At 41.4% G+C, this 18,257-nt stretch overlaps 1 protein-coding gene across 3 annotated transcripts in view; it reads left to right on the top strand.

Moving 5' to 3' along the window:
* DPP6 (dipeptidyl peptidase like 6) overlaps positions 1–18,257 on the top strand; it is a 525,902-nt gene that overhangs the window by 376,204 nt on the left and 131,441 nt on the right. For all 3 annotated transcript variants that reach the window (XM_076331931.1, XM_076331929.1, XM_076331930.1), the window contains exon 6: positions 18,012–18,064. In XM_076331931.1, coding sequence (XP_076188046.1) covers positions 18,012–18,064 — 53 coding nt within the window. The remainder of the gene's footprint in view (positions 1–18,011; positions 18,065–18,257) is intronic.

The raw sequence follows: 18,257 nt of genomic DNA, 5'->3' as shown, positions 1-18,257 counted from the left end.
CATTACTGTGTTTGAGCTAGTTAAGAGCAATTACACACAGGAAATCCTGGCTGATTAATACGGACCAAACTGCTAAGTCTTCTGAACAACAATTAGGGCTTAGAGACTTTTATGGCTGATACAACAGCCACTATTACCTATTTTGCAGTTAAAGGAATGCATTTTTATAATGCTGAGAGCTGCAAAGAATTAATCATCGTTGCAATTAGAGCGGGCCCAACTATTTTTTTTAGAGTAGTTTATGTGGGGAGTTTAGTATTTCTTTTCACCCTGCCTGTTGCCATAGGTCTCATGGGAGTGGTGGGACCAAAGAGACCTTGGAAAGACTCAGTCCAAACCCTGGACTTTGTGTTTAGAGCATGAATGAAGTAAAAAAGCTTTATTTATAAAAAGCAGCATATTATTATTGTTGTTGTTACTATTTTTTACTATTTGTCCAAGCCTGATTATAATGTGGAATGAACAAGTTTGTACTTATGGCTCCAATTACAACCTCATACTGCTTTAATTAGTCATGTAAAAATTAAAATAACATAACGCTTGTTATTTCCAAAACACTAATGGGTATAAATATTAATGAATCCTCACAACGTCCTTTTGAGTTAGGTGAGCACTATTATTATGATAAATATGCCTCTGAAAATGAGACACTGTCATAACTATCATCAGTAATACAGCTAATATTGTAGCTATGATATTTATTACTTAATTGAAATGGATTTACCAGTGCTAGAAATAGGTTTGCATAAACCTGTTTTCTTTCTGTGGCAATAAATATATTTCAAATTTACTTTTTTCATTCTCACCCAATGTTGTTTTCAGGAATAATGAAAATTAATAGTGCTTACACTATTTAAAGTGAGCACAGTTAGGACATTGGTACCATAACATAATGCTACCTGGTTTAGTGAGTTGTTTAATTTTTGGTGTTTGTTGTAAACAAGTAGAATTTTTGAGTTGAGCATTTTGAATGGAAAAGCTTATGTTTATAGTTTTCATATCCTTTTTTTATATGAATGCAGTTTCAAATCTTTGTTGCTCCTAAACCAGAAGGACTCCTGTATTGTAAAGCTGCACAATATAAGGGCAGTGTTGACTATTATCAAAGGCTAGCAGCTAAAACTATTTTCTCAACATTTTGAAGCTGAAAGCACTGTAACTTTGTTTACTTTTGAGAATTAGTTACCTGTTATTAGGATAAATAACTGCAGTTTCACTTCCTACATAAAAAGAAGAGAAAAAATCAGTCCTCATAATGTAAAGTTTATATTGGTTAAACTGATTTTATGTTATTACATCTGTGCATGTGTGTATCTTCAAGCAAAATATCTTCTCTTGTCTTGATTCACCAGACGACTGTAGTCGTTCAGTGCTTCTGTAACGAGCAGAAGTCAAGCCATCAGTGAATTAGTGGAACCACACAGACCAGCCACTCATCGAATCTATTATGATTTGCTAAATCTTGGCCCTTTTTCATGAAAACAACAACCTCAGTTGCTTCCCATAGAATAAATATTACTAATACCATTCAGCTAATATTTAATATTTCAGTGGAATGCTCACAACTTCTGAAAATTGCACCATTTTTATGAGCATGCCTGTGTGGGGTTTTAGCTAGGTGATTCTGGCGCGCCAGGGCTGAAAGTGGAGGCTGCCTTTTTTCTCCTTCTTCTTACATATTCTTACGTCCTGTTTGAGTCATATTATTTCAACAGCCAAGATCAGTAGAGTAAATATCCTCGTTTAATAATGTGCTTTTTATCCTATTTGTAGTGATAAGGAGAACAGAAGTGCTCCAGTTACATTTACATAACAAAAGCTAAGGCTTGTGTGTCCAGAAGTATTGTATCAACAAGAAAGTACTGAGAACATAGGGAAGGTTAATTTTCTGGCTGATAGTTTACTTTGGATTTGAAGCTGAAGCAGCAGCTATTATTTGACAAAATTTAGAAGCAATGATTTATTTTAAAAGGAGAGTGTTGTGGGGTTTTTTTTAATTATGAATCTGGTTGACTTAAAATACCCTTTGTGAAAGACTGCCTATCTTTTCTAATCTCAAAACCACCATGAATAAATTTCTTAATCTGCCGTTTTCAATGCGGGCTGAACAGCAACAAGATAGACAAAAGAGGATTTTCAAAGGCATCAGAGAAGGTTGATTTAAAAACATTTTTACACTTCCATTTGCTTTTCTGTCAGACCTGGAGGTGTGCAGCTCACCCAGGACACCAGCACTTCCCGGTCACCTTGCATTAAATAAACCAAAGCTGCTAATAAAGACAGTCTGAGCAACTGGGAGGTTTTCCTGCCGATGAATCTCAGTTCAGGCAGAAGTAGCAATATCTGTCAGACATACCGACATACCGAGTTTTTCTGTCGCGTGTTGGTATCAGTAATTGATTCAGCCTAATTAATATTTGATATCTGCAGTGGCACAGAGAGAGAGGGAAGTTTGCCACACAACTCTAGAGGGATTTAGGGGTTTTCAAAACTCTATCACAGCATTGCGCAAACAGTGCCTTCTCAGGTGTCCTCAGTTGTGCCTTTGACAGCAGATCCCTTTCAATCACAATTTTTTTTCTGCTGCACGTGCTTACAAAATTAAAAATTCTTGCAATGGGAGGGTGGATACCCATTTTAACTGAGTAAACATGTTATCGGGTGGTGGGAATATTCGTTCTTACCGCTCAGCAGTCATCGCTCTGTTCAATTTCTGTCACATTGTGTGTTTAGAATAGAAATTTTTGGATGCAGGCACAGGATGGTGGAGCAATAATTGGTGACAAGTTTAATCCTAGACCTCCCTTTTGAAGGAGAAACTACAGAAACTAATTTCGTGTTGGTAACCTTCAGGACCAATTTTGGACTAACACAGGGGAAGAAAAAAGGTCAAACCTATTCTTTATTTTATTTGTTTTGGAGGAGCTTCATGGTTCATTTCAAATCCCTACAAAGCTCCAGCAGAAAATGTGTTCCTTTATGTAGCTTTATTCTTTGCTCTTAGCAGCAATCCTTCTGCTTTGGCACAGCCCAGTTTAATTACAGAAAAATTTCCAGCTTAAACAGGAAGGTGGTTAGAGTGGGGTTAGGCACTCAAATACATGAACTGCAGGGACATTTTGGTAGTTAATTTCCTTGAGCCATGGGGCAAGAGGTTCCTAGTTAAAATTAAGGGTCTGTCATTGTCACTTTGGGTAGAAGCAGCAACAAAAAGTGTGGAGTGAAATGACATATCCCAAGTCTGCATACTTTTTCTTTATTTTCCATTATTAATAAAGGGGAAATGATAGGCAAAGAGGAATGGGTGGGTGGAGCCTTCCTGTGTTTATTGTCCATGGAAAAAGGTGTTTGCACCCCTCAAATGCAAGGAACGGGTGCTCACCCCAGGATCACGTCCTCAGCAGGTACTCTAGGAGTGGGATCATCTCAGTGTTGAAGTAACTGGTGGGGACCCTGCATTTATCGTGGGTAGCCACCATGGTTACTTGTGGCCTGCAGCTCTTTCCTGGAGCAAACAATAAAACCACATTGGGATCCCAGTTTTTTAGCTCTGTTGCTCCCCATTATTGAGGGATGTTTTCAGCAGGAAGTTGGTGCTTGTGAAATGATGATCTAGATGCATTATTAAGACATGATATGATGTGTTTGCCTGAGCTGAGAGGCAAAGCTCTGCCCAGCAGGTCTTCCTGCAGTCCTCAGTCCCCACATTCCAGTTTTGCTAATGTATGCTCCCTCTGTAGCAATGGTTTCAGTAAAACTGCACCAAATCTCAATTTCTTACTGAGTCTCCATTCCAGGGAGTGTTGTTTAGTGTGATTATTGCAACAAAATACTAACTGCGTGAAATGGAGCGCATTAAAAACTGAGTATGCTGGCTTCAGCTGCCGTGCCACCTCTGAGCTTCAACTATTTTCTATTAAAAACAAAGGATTAAACTCTTGCTGTTCCTCTAATAATGTAGATAAATGGAGTTAGGACTAAACTTTAAGCCTCCTGATTTGAGCTGGGAGACTTCAACACAAATTGCACAGATATGACTGAGTGCAAAATAATATTTCAGACTAAGTCGAACAGCCTTGCTCATGTAGCAGAGGCCAACAAACTGTATCCTACATTTATTCGCAGATACAGATATACATCAGTAAACTGAAAAGCGAATCCACAGTTCCAGGGAAGACTAGAGTAATATCAAAAGTCAGAAATAATTAGCCTGTCATGCAAGAGTACATAGGTATATTATGTATCGGTATCAGCTATCAGCAGTCTTCCTCTGTAAATATTTTCTTTAGCAAATGAGATTTTCATCAAACAGAGAAGGGAAAATAAAAAGACTCAAGGCAAAACACTATGATACAAAAATAATATTAGATTTTTCATTCTACTTCCTTTTCTGAGTGTACAGATGATCTAATTTGAACAGACAGACTGGTAGAGATTAATTTTCTAACAAAATTCACAAAACATCTTAAAAATAACCTGCAATTTATTTTTTAATAAAACAGAGGTAAGGTAATTGTACAAGGTGTCCTAGAGATTCAAAATCAGATAGACAGTCAGCAGTAAAATCATTGCGGTTTTCTTTCTTGCACGAAACACCGGGGAACCTTCTGTGCTTTAAGAAGAATGAAATAAATGCAGCTATATAAAAATTATTGAAAAAAAATAGAACTTGATAAAGAACTAGGTTCCTTGCAACATACAGAAGCTTCAAAATTACATTAGAGGTGAGTTCCTGGTTTTAGCATAATTTTGCTTCCTAGGTTTTTAGGGACATTAAAAAACCCATTTTGTGCTGGACTGTGATAAGTATAGATAGTTTTTCTAAAATGTTAAGGAAATATATTAAGAATAAGATGCAAAATGGGAAAACAACAGTGATTTAAAAGGCACTACAAAGCAAATTCAGAAAGAATTTCATTCTGGTGTATATGCAGAAACATAGGAAGCAGTCACAGCCTGCAGGAGTTTTTAATCTAATTCTTCTGATTCCCAGTCTCTTTTATTTATTTATTTATTTTTAATCTCTGAAATAGGAAAAAAAATATATTTAGTGCCCTCTTTTGGAAAACCAGATCTTCCTATGCAGAGCACCCCAATGAAATGTCTGTACTCAAAAATGCAAATCTTCTGGTGCAAATGTTCTCCTCTTTAGCTGAGTTACATGCCTAAATCCAAGGAGTGTGTGGCTCTGTTTACCCTGAACAAGTGCCTTTTATCTCTTTAACTGCCTGCAGAACTCTCTTTTTATCAGGGCTATGTTAAAACCAGTAATTTACGTTCCTCCTTGGGCAGCTAATGACCCAGATTTGAAAATGGAGTCTTCTATTCTCTCTTCTTTTATTCTCTGCTCAAAAAAAAAGCTCTTTCTTGAAAAGGGAAACGAATCATAGGGCTTTAGTCAGGTCTTTAAAAGCATGAGTCCTCAGATTTTTATGTGCAAGAGTGGAAGAGTACCTGTACAGCAATGCTGCTGATGGTGGTGCTGTGAAGGGTTGTGCAGCCATCAAGGAACAGGGGATGCTCTGTGCTTCTTCTTGTCCTGTTTGCTCTCCCCCCCACTTTTTGAAGAGATGCCTATCATCACCACAGTCCATTTACCCCTTGGAAGATGTCCACAGCATCACAAGGATGACAGACAAAAACCCTGCTGCCTCGTATGTGATTTCAGTTTATTTGTCCTTATGTCAGAAAATAGAAATGTCGCCTCCAGTGAATTAGATCCACATGTACATCGAGATACAGCTCAGAGTCTTCTGATCTCATATGGAACTAGAAAATGAATCTTTCGCTGAACAGAGAGAGCATTTGTGGACCAAGGTCCCTGGCATATATCTGAATACTTTTATTCTCCTTTCACATCCACTTCGGTGCTCTTAAACTTCTGCTCTCTAATGCTTTTTGAAGGTCTCATCTTTCTTGTCTTGGATTCCTTTCTTCGAGTCTTCTAAGAGTGCCCTGAGCCTATGACCATCATTTCAATGACAGTGCTAACTACTTTGTATTATTCACCCTCTCAACTGCTATAGTAGAAAAAGCAATTTTGATATGCTAAGAGTAAATTTTAATAGAAAGAACATATGCTGTGGTTCTGTACTTGCTAATTTCTGCCGCTAAAGTGAATTATTTAAAAGTGAATAAATTAATTAGATATACTAAGCATTCAGCCCATTTTCATGGCTTGGTTCTCACATAATTGCTACAAAGCTGCACCATTTGGATTGTAAACTTCACAAAAAAGAGGTTTTCAGAACCTTTCCACATCCAGTCTGCCCAGCTCAAGAAATGTTTCATTTAAAGAAGGCATTATCTAATGTTTCATTAAAAGCATTGATTATTAAGCATTGATTTCTCATGCTGTCCTTCAGCCCTCAGACTTGTAACTCCAAAATCAACGAAGGTGAGCGTCAGTCAAGTGAATGTAGATGTGAACAATGTAAACTCCCCATCTGCGTCAGCTACCCTGGGCTGCCTTTATAATCAGTGTACTCCAGCGTGTAAATCTGGTCAGAGGAATCATACCCCAAACAGGCTTTTGGCACCATTGTCTGGGAAGAGGGTGTTGCTACATGAGGCTGTAGGTGCAAAAAGGGTAAATGCTTGTAAAGAATGATGGGAGAGGTCAATGGCAGCGACATCCCTCAAGGTAGACAGCTGCAAAGGGAGTGGCGCTAAACTGCAAACTGCAAGAGCCTGGGAAAGTGTTTTGGGGAGGGAGGACTACAAATAAGCTAACTCTAGTTTTCTTTCCAAATCGGCTTTGGGCTACTGTCCGAGCCAGGATAGTGAACTGGGTGGACTTTGGGTCTGACCCAATACAGATATTATTATGACCATAGATATTATAAGAGAATCACAGTTGTATGTTTTGTGTGTGTTTGTATGGATTTGAAGGTTTTCTATGTTTCCTAGGTTTGGGATAATTGTTGTCTTTCTAAAACTTTTATTTGGCCCTAGGCTACTTTTGTACTCTTATCCTTATTACAAAATAATGCAAAGGTTTTTGTTTATCTTTTATTTCTTTTCCTTAGATGTATTGTATGGTATGTTAGAATCGCAACATTAACTTTGTACTAGATCATTTAATTCTCATTTCCGAGTTTCTGAACAGGACTATAAAACAGGCAAGTGCAGTGCTTGGAGAATTTCCATCCAGTCCTACGCTACGCCTGCTGCAGAGTGGGAGGGGAACCTGGGAGTTTATACCGTGTGATGTGAATACCGATAAAAGTTTAAAAACAACATCAACAACAAGACGGACTCATTATTCATAACCCTCACTCGTAATTCTTAATAACTTGATTGTAGATGCTTCCCAATAACCTGAGCAACAACAAGTGCACAAAGGCTGGTGCAAAAATCCTACCGAGTGTTTTGTAGCTGCCATTTTATTTACCAGTTAAAAATGGAGCAGTCGTCTTTTAAGCCAGTGACTACAAGTGCTTGCTGGTGCCGCTGGTGCCAGTGGAGCGCTGTGAGGGACAGGTGGCTCGGGAGCAAAAGGAGGCTTTTGTAATTGCTTGGCAGGGCAGAGCTGTATTAGAGTGCAGCAGCAGTTGGCAGATTGGATTAACGCTCTCCTAGGGGTGAGATCTGGCACATGAGCTGTATGTTAATACCTGTAGCCTAAGTTGGTTCTGGAACTGCATTTGTAACAAAAAAAGCATCCAATTTACCTCCACCATGTCACAAAGTCATAAATCCTAAAGCCAGTCTTGAAATTCCCTTTCAGCATCATCAGCAGTATAAGGCTCTCAAAAGTGTAACTTGGAAACAAATCTTTTAATAAAGAATTATTATCATGAAACAACTGAGATAGATAATCAGTTTGTGGAACATGAAGTAACAGCATTATCTTACAACACTGCAGTCCATCTATTACTGTAGTGGATGTTGCCATCACACTTTATTTATGCTTATTTTGCAAACTAGAGACGACACTCTGCGAAGGAGTAACTCCTTGGCTTTGCTGGTTCAGAGACCTTTGGTTTGGTGGCTGGAAAATCAGCTTCTAATCCCAGCACTCCCCTTGTATGTTTGTGGGAGAGATTTACATATTAACCGTGCCTGTCGCCTGCAGCGCATGACCCTATTACAATCGGCTTGAGCTTGAGTTACAAACACTTCTAAAATGCAAGTCCCTGTGGCATGAATGTGCTGTCCCTTCCTGACGCCACCTTGATGTGAGATTGTTGCTGCTCTGAGGAAGCCTCTCCAGTGTGGGTGGCAGGGCGTTCACAGCACTGCATGACTGGAGAGCTGTTCTGGTTGTCCTCTACGCACCAAGGACAAGCTTATAGAGAAAGGCTCCTTCAGGCTCTTGTTGCAATGATTTAATTTTCGGTCTTAGAGATTAAATTGTTAAAAGATTTGAAAAACAGAGCCATGCAAAAGACTCTTCCTGATGATCCACTGCCTCTTGTATTCTTCCACTATCCATCCCTTCTACATAGCATTTTACTCCCTTCTTCCAAATCAATTGCTAAAATTTCTTCCTGGTTCTGGAGATACCCAATCACCCATCCTTGATTTCCTACGACATTGGGTAGCAGTGGAGCAGCTCCTTATTCACACTGGTGTGGCTGAGATGAGGCACTGACCCATTGGGTCTCTCTGAGACATTGACCCGCTTGGTGTTGGCTGTGTCATTTCACCCAGGCACAGTTACGCTGCTGGGTCAGGATCGTCCCCTCCTCTTTCCCAGAAAAATGGTTTCCTCCCATAACTCAACTGTAATACGTGCATTCCCCAGGTGTATATCTTGCTCCTTTTGCCCAAACGTTAATTTAAGTTAGTTCCTCTGGAATACAGAGACAATTATAGCAAAGACAACCAGTTGCCAAATGCTCTGTATGTCAATTGATCCAGAGACTCGTTTTTCTTATCACCTTTCCTGCTCAAACCTATTTCCCCCATCTCTGCCCTTTCCTGAGCTCCCCAGACCATCCCGGAGTGGCACAGCACTCTCAGTGTGCACTTTCTGTGGCTGTGACCACATTACACATGTGGTTGATCAGCTGCATACGGTGCTGTGGGTAAGAGCATCCCAAATCAGGTGTTTGATAACAGCTGTGGGTTATTTGGCTGCCAGCTGAACCAATGCACAGGAAATGCTCATTGAAAGCATTTCATTATGGTTTTCCTAATTTATTAAAGGCACAAAGAGAAATGGGCAGCGTTCCTTGGAGGGCTGTAGAAACAGGTTGGCACACGGCATGAGACTGTATGGAAGTACATTACTTGGGAAGTGATAAAGTATAAAGGGATAATTCAATGTAGAGACAAAAGAGAATTTGCTGTCTCAAAAGAAAACAAAATAGGTTGGTATCACAATGAATTTGAAAGGTGAGAATGTTGAAAAGACCTCAAATTATATGGCTTTATTGATTTGTTTGGTTCTTGCAAGCAATCGAGCTTCACTGAGTGTAGGGTACAAAATACCAGTATGGATTTTGGTGGTTTTTTTTTTTTTTATTACAGTGACACAAAAGGAATAGATAGCACGTGGTTTTTCAGAGAATCTAATTCCAGGCTGGTTACTATGGAGTGCCTATTAGCAATAAAATGGCGGTAATACTTTGCTAAAATGGTTGGGCTGGGAAGAATACTGCTGACCAGTCTGTCTCCACTGATAGAAAAAAATGAAAAGGCCAGTACCTGATTGCCCACAAACCATGCCTCAGCCAGAGGTAACCCCTTGCGCTCTAAATCACAGATACATGGGGAGAATGAAAGATCAGAAAATGAACAAAATATTACCAAGAAGGTGGTGATCAGTTACAGGAATGGATTTTTCATCCCTTTAGGGGGCCAGTTCAACAAGTAATGAGAAAAGGAGAATTTCTTCTCAACAGAACAGAAGGGTTCATGTTATTCATCAGTTTTCAGGTTGTATAGGCCTAACAAAACCAATGGTATCATAAAGAATTTTGATCAAGGCAAATTATGTTGACTCATTAAGTGAAAATATAGTCTTTGATGTTGACTTTCATCAAAAATACAGAAAATTCTGCAAACAGGTACAGTGACCTGCTTTAATTCTCCACAGAATACCATACAGAAGCATGGCAGTGAGGTATTTTTAGTCAGACAATTATCCTTTTCTCTGGAAAATTTGTACGAATGACATAGTTACCCTGTAAAGATAACACAATATTTGCTTGTTGGTGACTGACCAATAGAAGAATGAATGTGACAGTGTAGTAGTGACTTGGGTCATCCTTTACTGTGCACGGTGTGTGCATGTAGTAGAAGGAAACACAACCTCTGGCTAATGTTTTCTTGTGATTTTCCTTCTGAACTTGTTTTTCCTTCCCTTTCATGCCATCATTAGATAACAGGGTACCAGATACGTGAGCTGTTTGCCAATGCAGAGCAGCAGCCTTCCTGCATTCTATTTTATTCTCTTTTTCCTCTTAATTTGTCAACTTCAGAGAATGGTTAAATATCACAGATATTAAAGGCCAAATGGCAAATAATCTTTTACCTGCATATTTTGCATCACAGCATGAGTTACCGTTTAAGGGTGCCAGGACCATTTTGAAAGGTGGAGTATGTAATTATGTCAAATGTTTGGGATTATTCAATCGGCTTGACATTCATGTGTGCATTTGGGGATTTGTCTGCTCATAGCACAAGTAGGAAAATGGGCTATATAATCTACTTCCAGCAAATGCCTTTTTAGAGAATCTTCATGGGAAACCCTTTTAATGGATCTGGCAGTTCCTGTTCCACCGGCCACTTGTGTTGTATTTTTACTGTCTTACTATAGAGTATAAAAGGGAATACATTATAAAGACAATTTGGGTCTGTTAAGAATCCTGGGCGGATATATTATTTGGAGATATACTTTATTGTTACAGAATAAAAAGTGATTCCTTTTACCCAGATAACTACTGAGTGCTTTATGATAAATTACATTAAAATACACTCTTGCTATTTTCAGACTTTAGCCAACCGTTGTACAGTTTTATTTCTGATGACTATTTAGAGTGTTCATTTTTATTTGGGGGTACTGGGATGACTTTTTGGATGAAACGTGATTCCTGAAAAAGAAGAAAGACACTAAGTACTAGAAATTTTGTATTAAGCCTTGCAAACTGCTTTATAACACAGCTTGCACTTCTACTCTGCCCTGTAGCTGTTCCCTTTCAAACTCTAAGTTTTATGTGAGTTTTTTGTGAGTTTTCTAGATAATTCTGTAATGAAGGACTATGGAGTCATTTAGATAACGGATGCAAAGGATGTTTTATTCCTGTTTTTATCAAGTAAGTCATAATCATGAGATCATGGCAGCCAGTCCACCTGGGTTTAATCTCAGATCAGCGAACTGTTTAATATGCTGAGTGGTAAGACCCTAAATTAGCTGTTTTGATAGAACAGCCTGTTGGAAGATGAGAGGTTTGGGCTGATTTGGGGAGTCTTCTTCTAAGGGCTTTTCCCCCCCTTCTTTGCTTGTAAACCTCCTTGAAAGAAAGTCTGCATGTGCCTCTTGTTTGTATTGATTCAGCACCTTGTCATACAAACATAAAAGAAAGCTTTTCGATAAATGCTGATTACTGCTGGTGCTAGCATGATATCAGCCCACAGAGTGTGACGGAAACCAGTACAGAAGATGGAAGTGTAAACTAAACTCTTCCTTTTTTTCTGATGCTAGTGATAAATCCTCAGCAGGTAGTGTAATCTTTCATACCAGCCAAAATATACTGAAAACACATTTCCCAGTCTCCTAAAAATTCCCTAATTTCCATCTAAAACCTTTTCCTAATCCTTTGTGAGTTGCACGGGCAGTGCCAAATTGAAAATAATGGTGACAATTTCAAACTTTTAACAAGCAGTTAATGAAGGCGAAGGCTCTGTGTGTCCAGCTTGTGCCTGTGTGACAAACCAGGTGAGGTGTAAGGAGGTAACCAGAATCCTGCCTGTCTTTTTGGACCTATGTCAGGTATTTGTGCAGTTGCTCTGGGGCGAGAACAAGAGCTATGGATTCTAATTTAAAGTGTATGAGTAGTCACAATGAATAAATGAGCCCAAATCCATTCTATTCTTAAATAACATATATTTTCTATTTAAGTAAGCCCTGTTGGACTAGGACCTCTATCCTTGGAGATGAAGCAAATGCTTTCAAGGAGACGTTACTCTACCATTCACACCATACTTTGCTCTGCAGTGATGTGGCACAGAAATTGCTTCTTCCATTTTGTTTCTGTAGCTTGTAGGAACCACAATTTACTTGTTATTTCAGAATCTGGCGGTGGGTAAGAGGCGGATGCTCTTCTCTGCTGCTGTATGTGCTGCAGTGTTTGCATTTCCGCTGTCATCTGGTCAGGTCCAGGTTTCTTCTGTTGATTACATGAAATGAGGTCAGTGGCTTCACAACACAGTGTTGTCATATATAATTAGTCCTGTATTTTTCTGAATTTTAGAGAGATAATTGTCTTTCCAAGACTTAAGTGGAAACAGATAGATCTGTCTCTTAGACCCTTTCCGATTTCAGTGTAAACATGCACGTTGCAGATCATAATGTAGATTGAAAGTAAGCGAGTTCTGTGCTGTGACCTGGGATGAGAAGCCCAATGGGAGAGTGTTTCTGGCACAGTGGTTTTAGTATAATGACTTTTACCACACTCGTTGGTCGCAGCTGGCATGGGAGCTTTTGTGACCCAATTTTGGTAATACCTAGAACCCTTCAGAGCAGTCTCAAACCTGTTTTAACTTATGCTGGTGGGGTGACTTGGCATGTAGGGCCTACAGAGCAAAACGATTGCCAAAAACTCTGCTACCTTCAAATATGCCTCTCTACTGAGAGGAGCTGTGTGCTTCTGGGATCCAGCCAAAAATCAGGGCTAAGAGCGTCAAATCAGTGCGATGGCTTTTACCACACCCCTTGGATAGAGAAGGGGAACACAGAGAGTTCATACAGTTATTTTTGTTGGCTAAGCCTCAGAAACAGGGAGGTTAAATGAAATGAATACTAACTTTTAAGCACTGTCCAGTCTCTGAGGCTTAGCTTTGGATTTCAGAAGAATGCTCATCTCTTTCCTGCACTTTTCCCTGGTGTGAGGTTTTTCTACTGGTAAATGAATAGCCTAATTCAGCTTGACCCCCGCAGAAATTTTAGCTGAGATATTAAGCAGACATAGTCATCCTCTCAAAAAGTTAAAATAACTTCATTTGGTTTGCATATCTAAGAGGAAAGCAGCCATTTCGTTTCTCAGAAAGACATTAAGTGATGTGTCTCCTGGATTCCTGTCTGCTTAGGAGGGTTGCTCGCAGTGTGTTTTCCAAACAGTAGGAACGAGAAGGACTTTTGAGCTGCATGCGCTTTTGTCCTTAAGAACTATAATAATAATAAAAGTCTGATCCTGACATCTTTGCTCATACAAGTAGTTGTTGTTTACATGAGAAAAGCTACTGATTTTAAGGATTTATTTGAGAAAGGATTGCTCCTGCGAATAGACGCTGCCAGCTGCAAGCCTTTGAAGACTACATGCTACAAGCACCAGGCACAGCTGATGTGAGATATTTTAGAGTCTGGCCAAAGACCCAAGAGGATGACAAAATGATGTTCAGAAAATAAAGGAGTTCTTTGAGAGTCCTGCAACTTTTGTTTTCCCCACTCCTAAACTCTCTTGGCAAAGAAAATGTTTTACCTCAGTCTCCATTAATCATAGAATCATAGAATCATTGAGGTTGGAAAAGACCTCTAAGATCATCGAGTCCAACCGTCGACCCAACACCACCATGCCCACTAAACCATGTCCCTAAGTGCCTCATCTACTCGTCTTTTAAATACCTCCAGGGATGGGGACTCAACCACTTCCCTGGGCAGCCTGGTCCAATGTTGAACCACTCTTTCAGTAAAGACATTTTTCCTTACATCCAATCTAAACCTCCCCTGGCACAACTTGAGGCCATTTCCTCTCGTCCTATCGCTAGTTACTTGGGAGAAGAGACCAACACCCACCTCGCTACAACCTCCTTTCAGGTAGTTGTAGAGAGCGATGAGGTCTCCCCTCAGCCTCCTTTTCTGCAGGCTAAACAACCCCAGTTCCCTCAGCCGCTCCTCATAAGACTTGTTCTCCAGACCCCTCACCAGCCTCGTTGCCCTTCTCTGGACACGCTCCAGCACCTCAACGTCCTTCTTGTAGTGAGGGGCCCAAAACTGAACACAGTATTCGAGGTGCGGCCTCACCAGTGCCGAGTACAGGGGCACGATCACTTCCCTCCTCCTGCTGGCCACACTAGTTCTGATACAGGCCAGGATGCCCTTGGCCTTCTTGGCCGCCTGGGCACACTGCCGGCTCATGTTCAGCCGGCTGTTGACCAGCACCCCCAGGTCCTTTTCCAACAGGCAGCTTTCCAGCCACTCTTCCCCAAGCCTGTAGCGCTGCATGGGGTTGTTGTGGCCCAAGTACAGGACCCGGCACTTGGCCTTGTTGAACCTCATACAGTTGGTCTGGGCCCATCGATCCAGCCTGTCCAGGTCCCTCTGCAGATCCTTCCTACCCTCGAGCAGATCAACACTCCCGCCCAACTTGGTGTCATCTGCAAACTCACTGAGGGTGCACTCGATCCCCTCATCCAGATCATCGATAAAGATATTAAACAAGACCAGCCCCAAAACTGAGCCCTGGGGAACACCACTCGTGACCGGCCGCCAACTGGATTTGACTCCATTCACCACAACTCTCTGGGCCCGGCCGTCCAGCCAGTTTTTGACCCAGCGCAGAGTCCACCTGTCTAAGGCGTGAGCCGCCAGCTTCTCGAGGAGAATGCTGTGGGAGACAGTGTCAAAGGCCTTCCTGAAGTCCAGGTAGACCACATCCACAGCCTTTCCCTCATCCACTAGGCGGGTCACCTGGTCATAGAAGGAGATCAGGTTGGTCAAGCAGGACCTGCCTCTCATGAACCCGTGCTGGCTGGGCCTGATCCCCTGGTTGTCCCGCTCATGCCTTGTGAGCACCCTCAAGATGAACCTCTCCATAATCTTCACCGGCACCGAGGTCAGGCTGACAGGCCTGTAGTTCCCCGGATCCTCCTTCCGGCCCTTCTTGTAGATGGGCGTCACATTGGCAAGCCTCCAGTCGCCCGGGACCTCCCCCGTTAACCAGGACTGCTGATAAATGATGGAGAGCGGCTTGGCGAGCACCTCCGCCAGCTCCCTCAGCACTCTCCGGTGGATCCCATCTGGCCCCATAGACTTGTGAGCATCCAGGTGGCGTAGCAGGTCGTTGACTGCTTCCTCTTGGATTACGGGGGATTCATCCTGCTCGCCGTCCCTGTCTTCCAGCTCGGGGGACCGAGTACCCTGAGGATAACTGGTCTGCCTGTTAAAGACTGAGGCAAAGAAGGCATTGAGTACCTCAGCCTTTTCCTCATCCTCAGTGACAATGTTCCCCCCCGCATCCAATAAAGGATGGAGATTCTCCTTGGCTCTCTTCTTGTCATTAATATATTTGTAAAAACTTTTTTTGTTGTCTCTAACGACAGCGGCCAGATTGCGTTCTAGCTGGGCTTTTGCCTTTCTCATTTCCTCTCTGCACGACCTAACGAGATCCCTGTACTCTTCTTGAGTCGCCTGCCCCTTCTTCCACAAGTGGTAAACTCTCCTTTTTCTCCTGAGTCCCAGCAAGAGCTCCCCGTTCAGCCAGGCCAGTCGTCTTCCCCGCCCATTCTTCTTATGGCACATGGGGACAGCCTGCTCCTGCGCCTTTAAGACTGCCTTCTTGAAGATCGTCCAGCCTTCCTGGACCCCTTTGCCCTTCAGGACCGTCTCCCAAGGGACTCTCTCAACCAGTGTCCTGAACAGGCCAAAGTCCGCCCTCTGGAAGTCCATGGCTCTAAGACAGCTCTAAACTCTCTAGCATGGCTGTGGGGACTCTGTACCACAAGCAGGGACATCAGCAGATGTCCTGCTCAAAACTTCCCTGGCTGTTTCTTTGCCCTCCAGCCTGCCACATTTCTCTATTTTCCCCTGAAGGCATCTGTTCATACTCATTTTGGGGGCTGGCTTCTGCCTCTGATGGCTGACAACGCAGCATGGCTTGTTACCTTGAACACCAGTCCTAGCCTCAGATCACAATTCATACATCTACAACATTTTCTACATCCTACTGCCAGGATGTTTGAAGGCAAAAATTGCTCAGTATTTAATGGCAATGTATTATTAGGTTTTTCAGCTCTGTAGACAAATTTAGTCTTCCAGTGCATTTCCTTTAAGGAATTTTAGCAGTTTTAGAACTTCACCAAAGCTGGAATAAAATCTAAGGCCACATGCATCAGCCAGGTCTCTGATATCAGCACTATAAGATTCAAGAGCTCTTTGCTATGATTGGATGTAGATGAGATAATGTTAATTTATTTGACATCGTCTGAAACAGGTGGATCTAAAAAGGACACCTATACTAAAATAAATGCTAGCTTGCAGTGAATTCCCTTGTGTTCCTAGGCCTTCCCTGATATCAATACACCAGAGACTCACCTTGCTGGAGGAGTCTTTATGTATCTGAATGCCTAAAAGGCGGTATGATTTTGGGATGTAACCTGGTGATGTCCGTGTAATGAAGGGAGTGAATTGCACAGGGGAAGGAGGGAATCACATCAATTTGGCATCAGTCTCTGCATTTCATAGGCAGAAAGCCAGCGCTTTCACCTCTATACTCTGGTGGTAGGTTTTTTCAGGGGGTTCATGCAGCAGTGTAAGGATTTAGTGCTTGGATTCAAATTGTAACAGAAGTTTGTTTTAATATCTACAGGATGATATGCCTTGTGTATATCTGCCTCTCTACTGAGCCCCCAAAAGATGTAAGCCAGTATGCAGGCTTGCCCTCGAGAGTGACAAGTAGTAGTAAGTCATGCTTACTTGTGTGTGATGCTAGCGATGTGCTTGGGATGGCCACTGCTGAGGCTGGCAGCACCATCCAGGACATCTCATGGTTTCTTGGCATAAGTAAAAAAAATAATTGTGCAAAACCAGAGGTACCTAGGAAAAATAATTTTGATCAGACGAACTTGGTTGGTGAAGCAAGTATTCAAGAAGTTCCTCTGTCCTCTGGGACAAGATGCTTTACGAGAGCTACTGCAGAGCAAGTGGCTTAAAGATTTAAGTAGAAGTCAAATGAAATGATTGTTAGGAGACTTATTTATTTAGTAGCATACAGTAGCAGGACAGAATTGCAAAAGTGAGTGCCTGTATAAATGTGTATAAAGTCATTCATATTTAGACCTTTCACACCAGTGCCCTGACTCTGGTGTTGCTCGGCATTGCTCACCTTGGGCAACCACAGATCGCTGTTAGGGATTGCATTGTCACTAACGGAAAATCACCAACTCTTAAATTGCAGACCTGGACTCTGGTATTATTATTTACTACTTAGAAAATAAGTAATAAACTCTCCCTTCGGAGGTGTCCTGCCGTGCAAGCTGACAAGCTCCTCCCCAAGGCCCAAAGAGTGCAAATTGATATGAAGATGCAACTTAGCAGGTCAAACAAATGTGAGGTCAGCTTTGCGCCCTAAGTCAATAAGGTTTTATTTGCTGACTGATGGAGGTCTTACAACCGGCTCTGAGATCACCCAGCATCACTCCCTGTTTTATTTATGTGGGAATAAAGCAAAAAAATATGCATTATATCCCTGTTGTGTCTAGTTATAATGATGGAGAATGTCTCCAGCTGACCAAGGTGTCCTCATTAATGATTGTTCTATATTTAGCCCTTGCAGAGACCATGTGCCCCCAGTTTAATCAAAGACCTGGTAGTCATGGTAACGACACAGAGCATCTGGATGTATACGATTTGCCAAACACTGTAATAAAGTGCAAGATGAAAAGAACACACAACAGCGTTAGGTGAATTAATGTATTGTTCTTTTCTACTACAGATTTTGAAGTGTTTATAAGAGCTCCCTAGCCATAAATGCTAGATTGTTTTTGCAGAAAAAGAGCCCTATTAACACAGGTGACAATTACTAATCTCTTTTTGTTTTGTTTTGTTTCTTAATTTTGTTTTGCAGGTGTATCAGCATTCATATACGGCATATTATGTCCTCAGCAAAATACCTCATGGGTAAGAAATTTTTCAATGTCTTCATTTTAAAACTCAGCCATTAAGAATTCTGCAAAATAATGTGTATCGTGACAAATGGTTTCCTGTGACAGCCCTTTGCAATGGTCTGGCATTTAGCTGCAGCATCCACTGAGCTGTGTGTTGTACAAAAGATGACATTGTCTGGAAACAGAAGTACTCAGCTTCCCTGGAG

This window comes from Aptenodytes patagonicus, chromosome 2 (assembly GCF_965638725.1).
Source record: "Aptenodytes patagonicus chromosome 2, bAptPat1.pri.cur, whole genome shotgun sequence".
Classification (NCBI taxonomy): Eukaryota; Metazoa; Chordata; class Aves; order Sphenisciformes; family Spheniscidae; genus Aptenodytes; species Aptenodytes patagonicus.
Note: the sequence above shows the minus strand (reverse complement) of the source record. Positions and strands in the feature narration are given on the sequence as shown.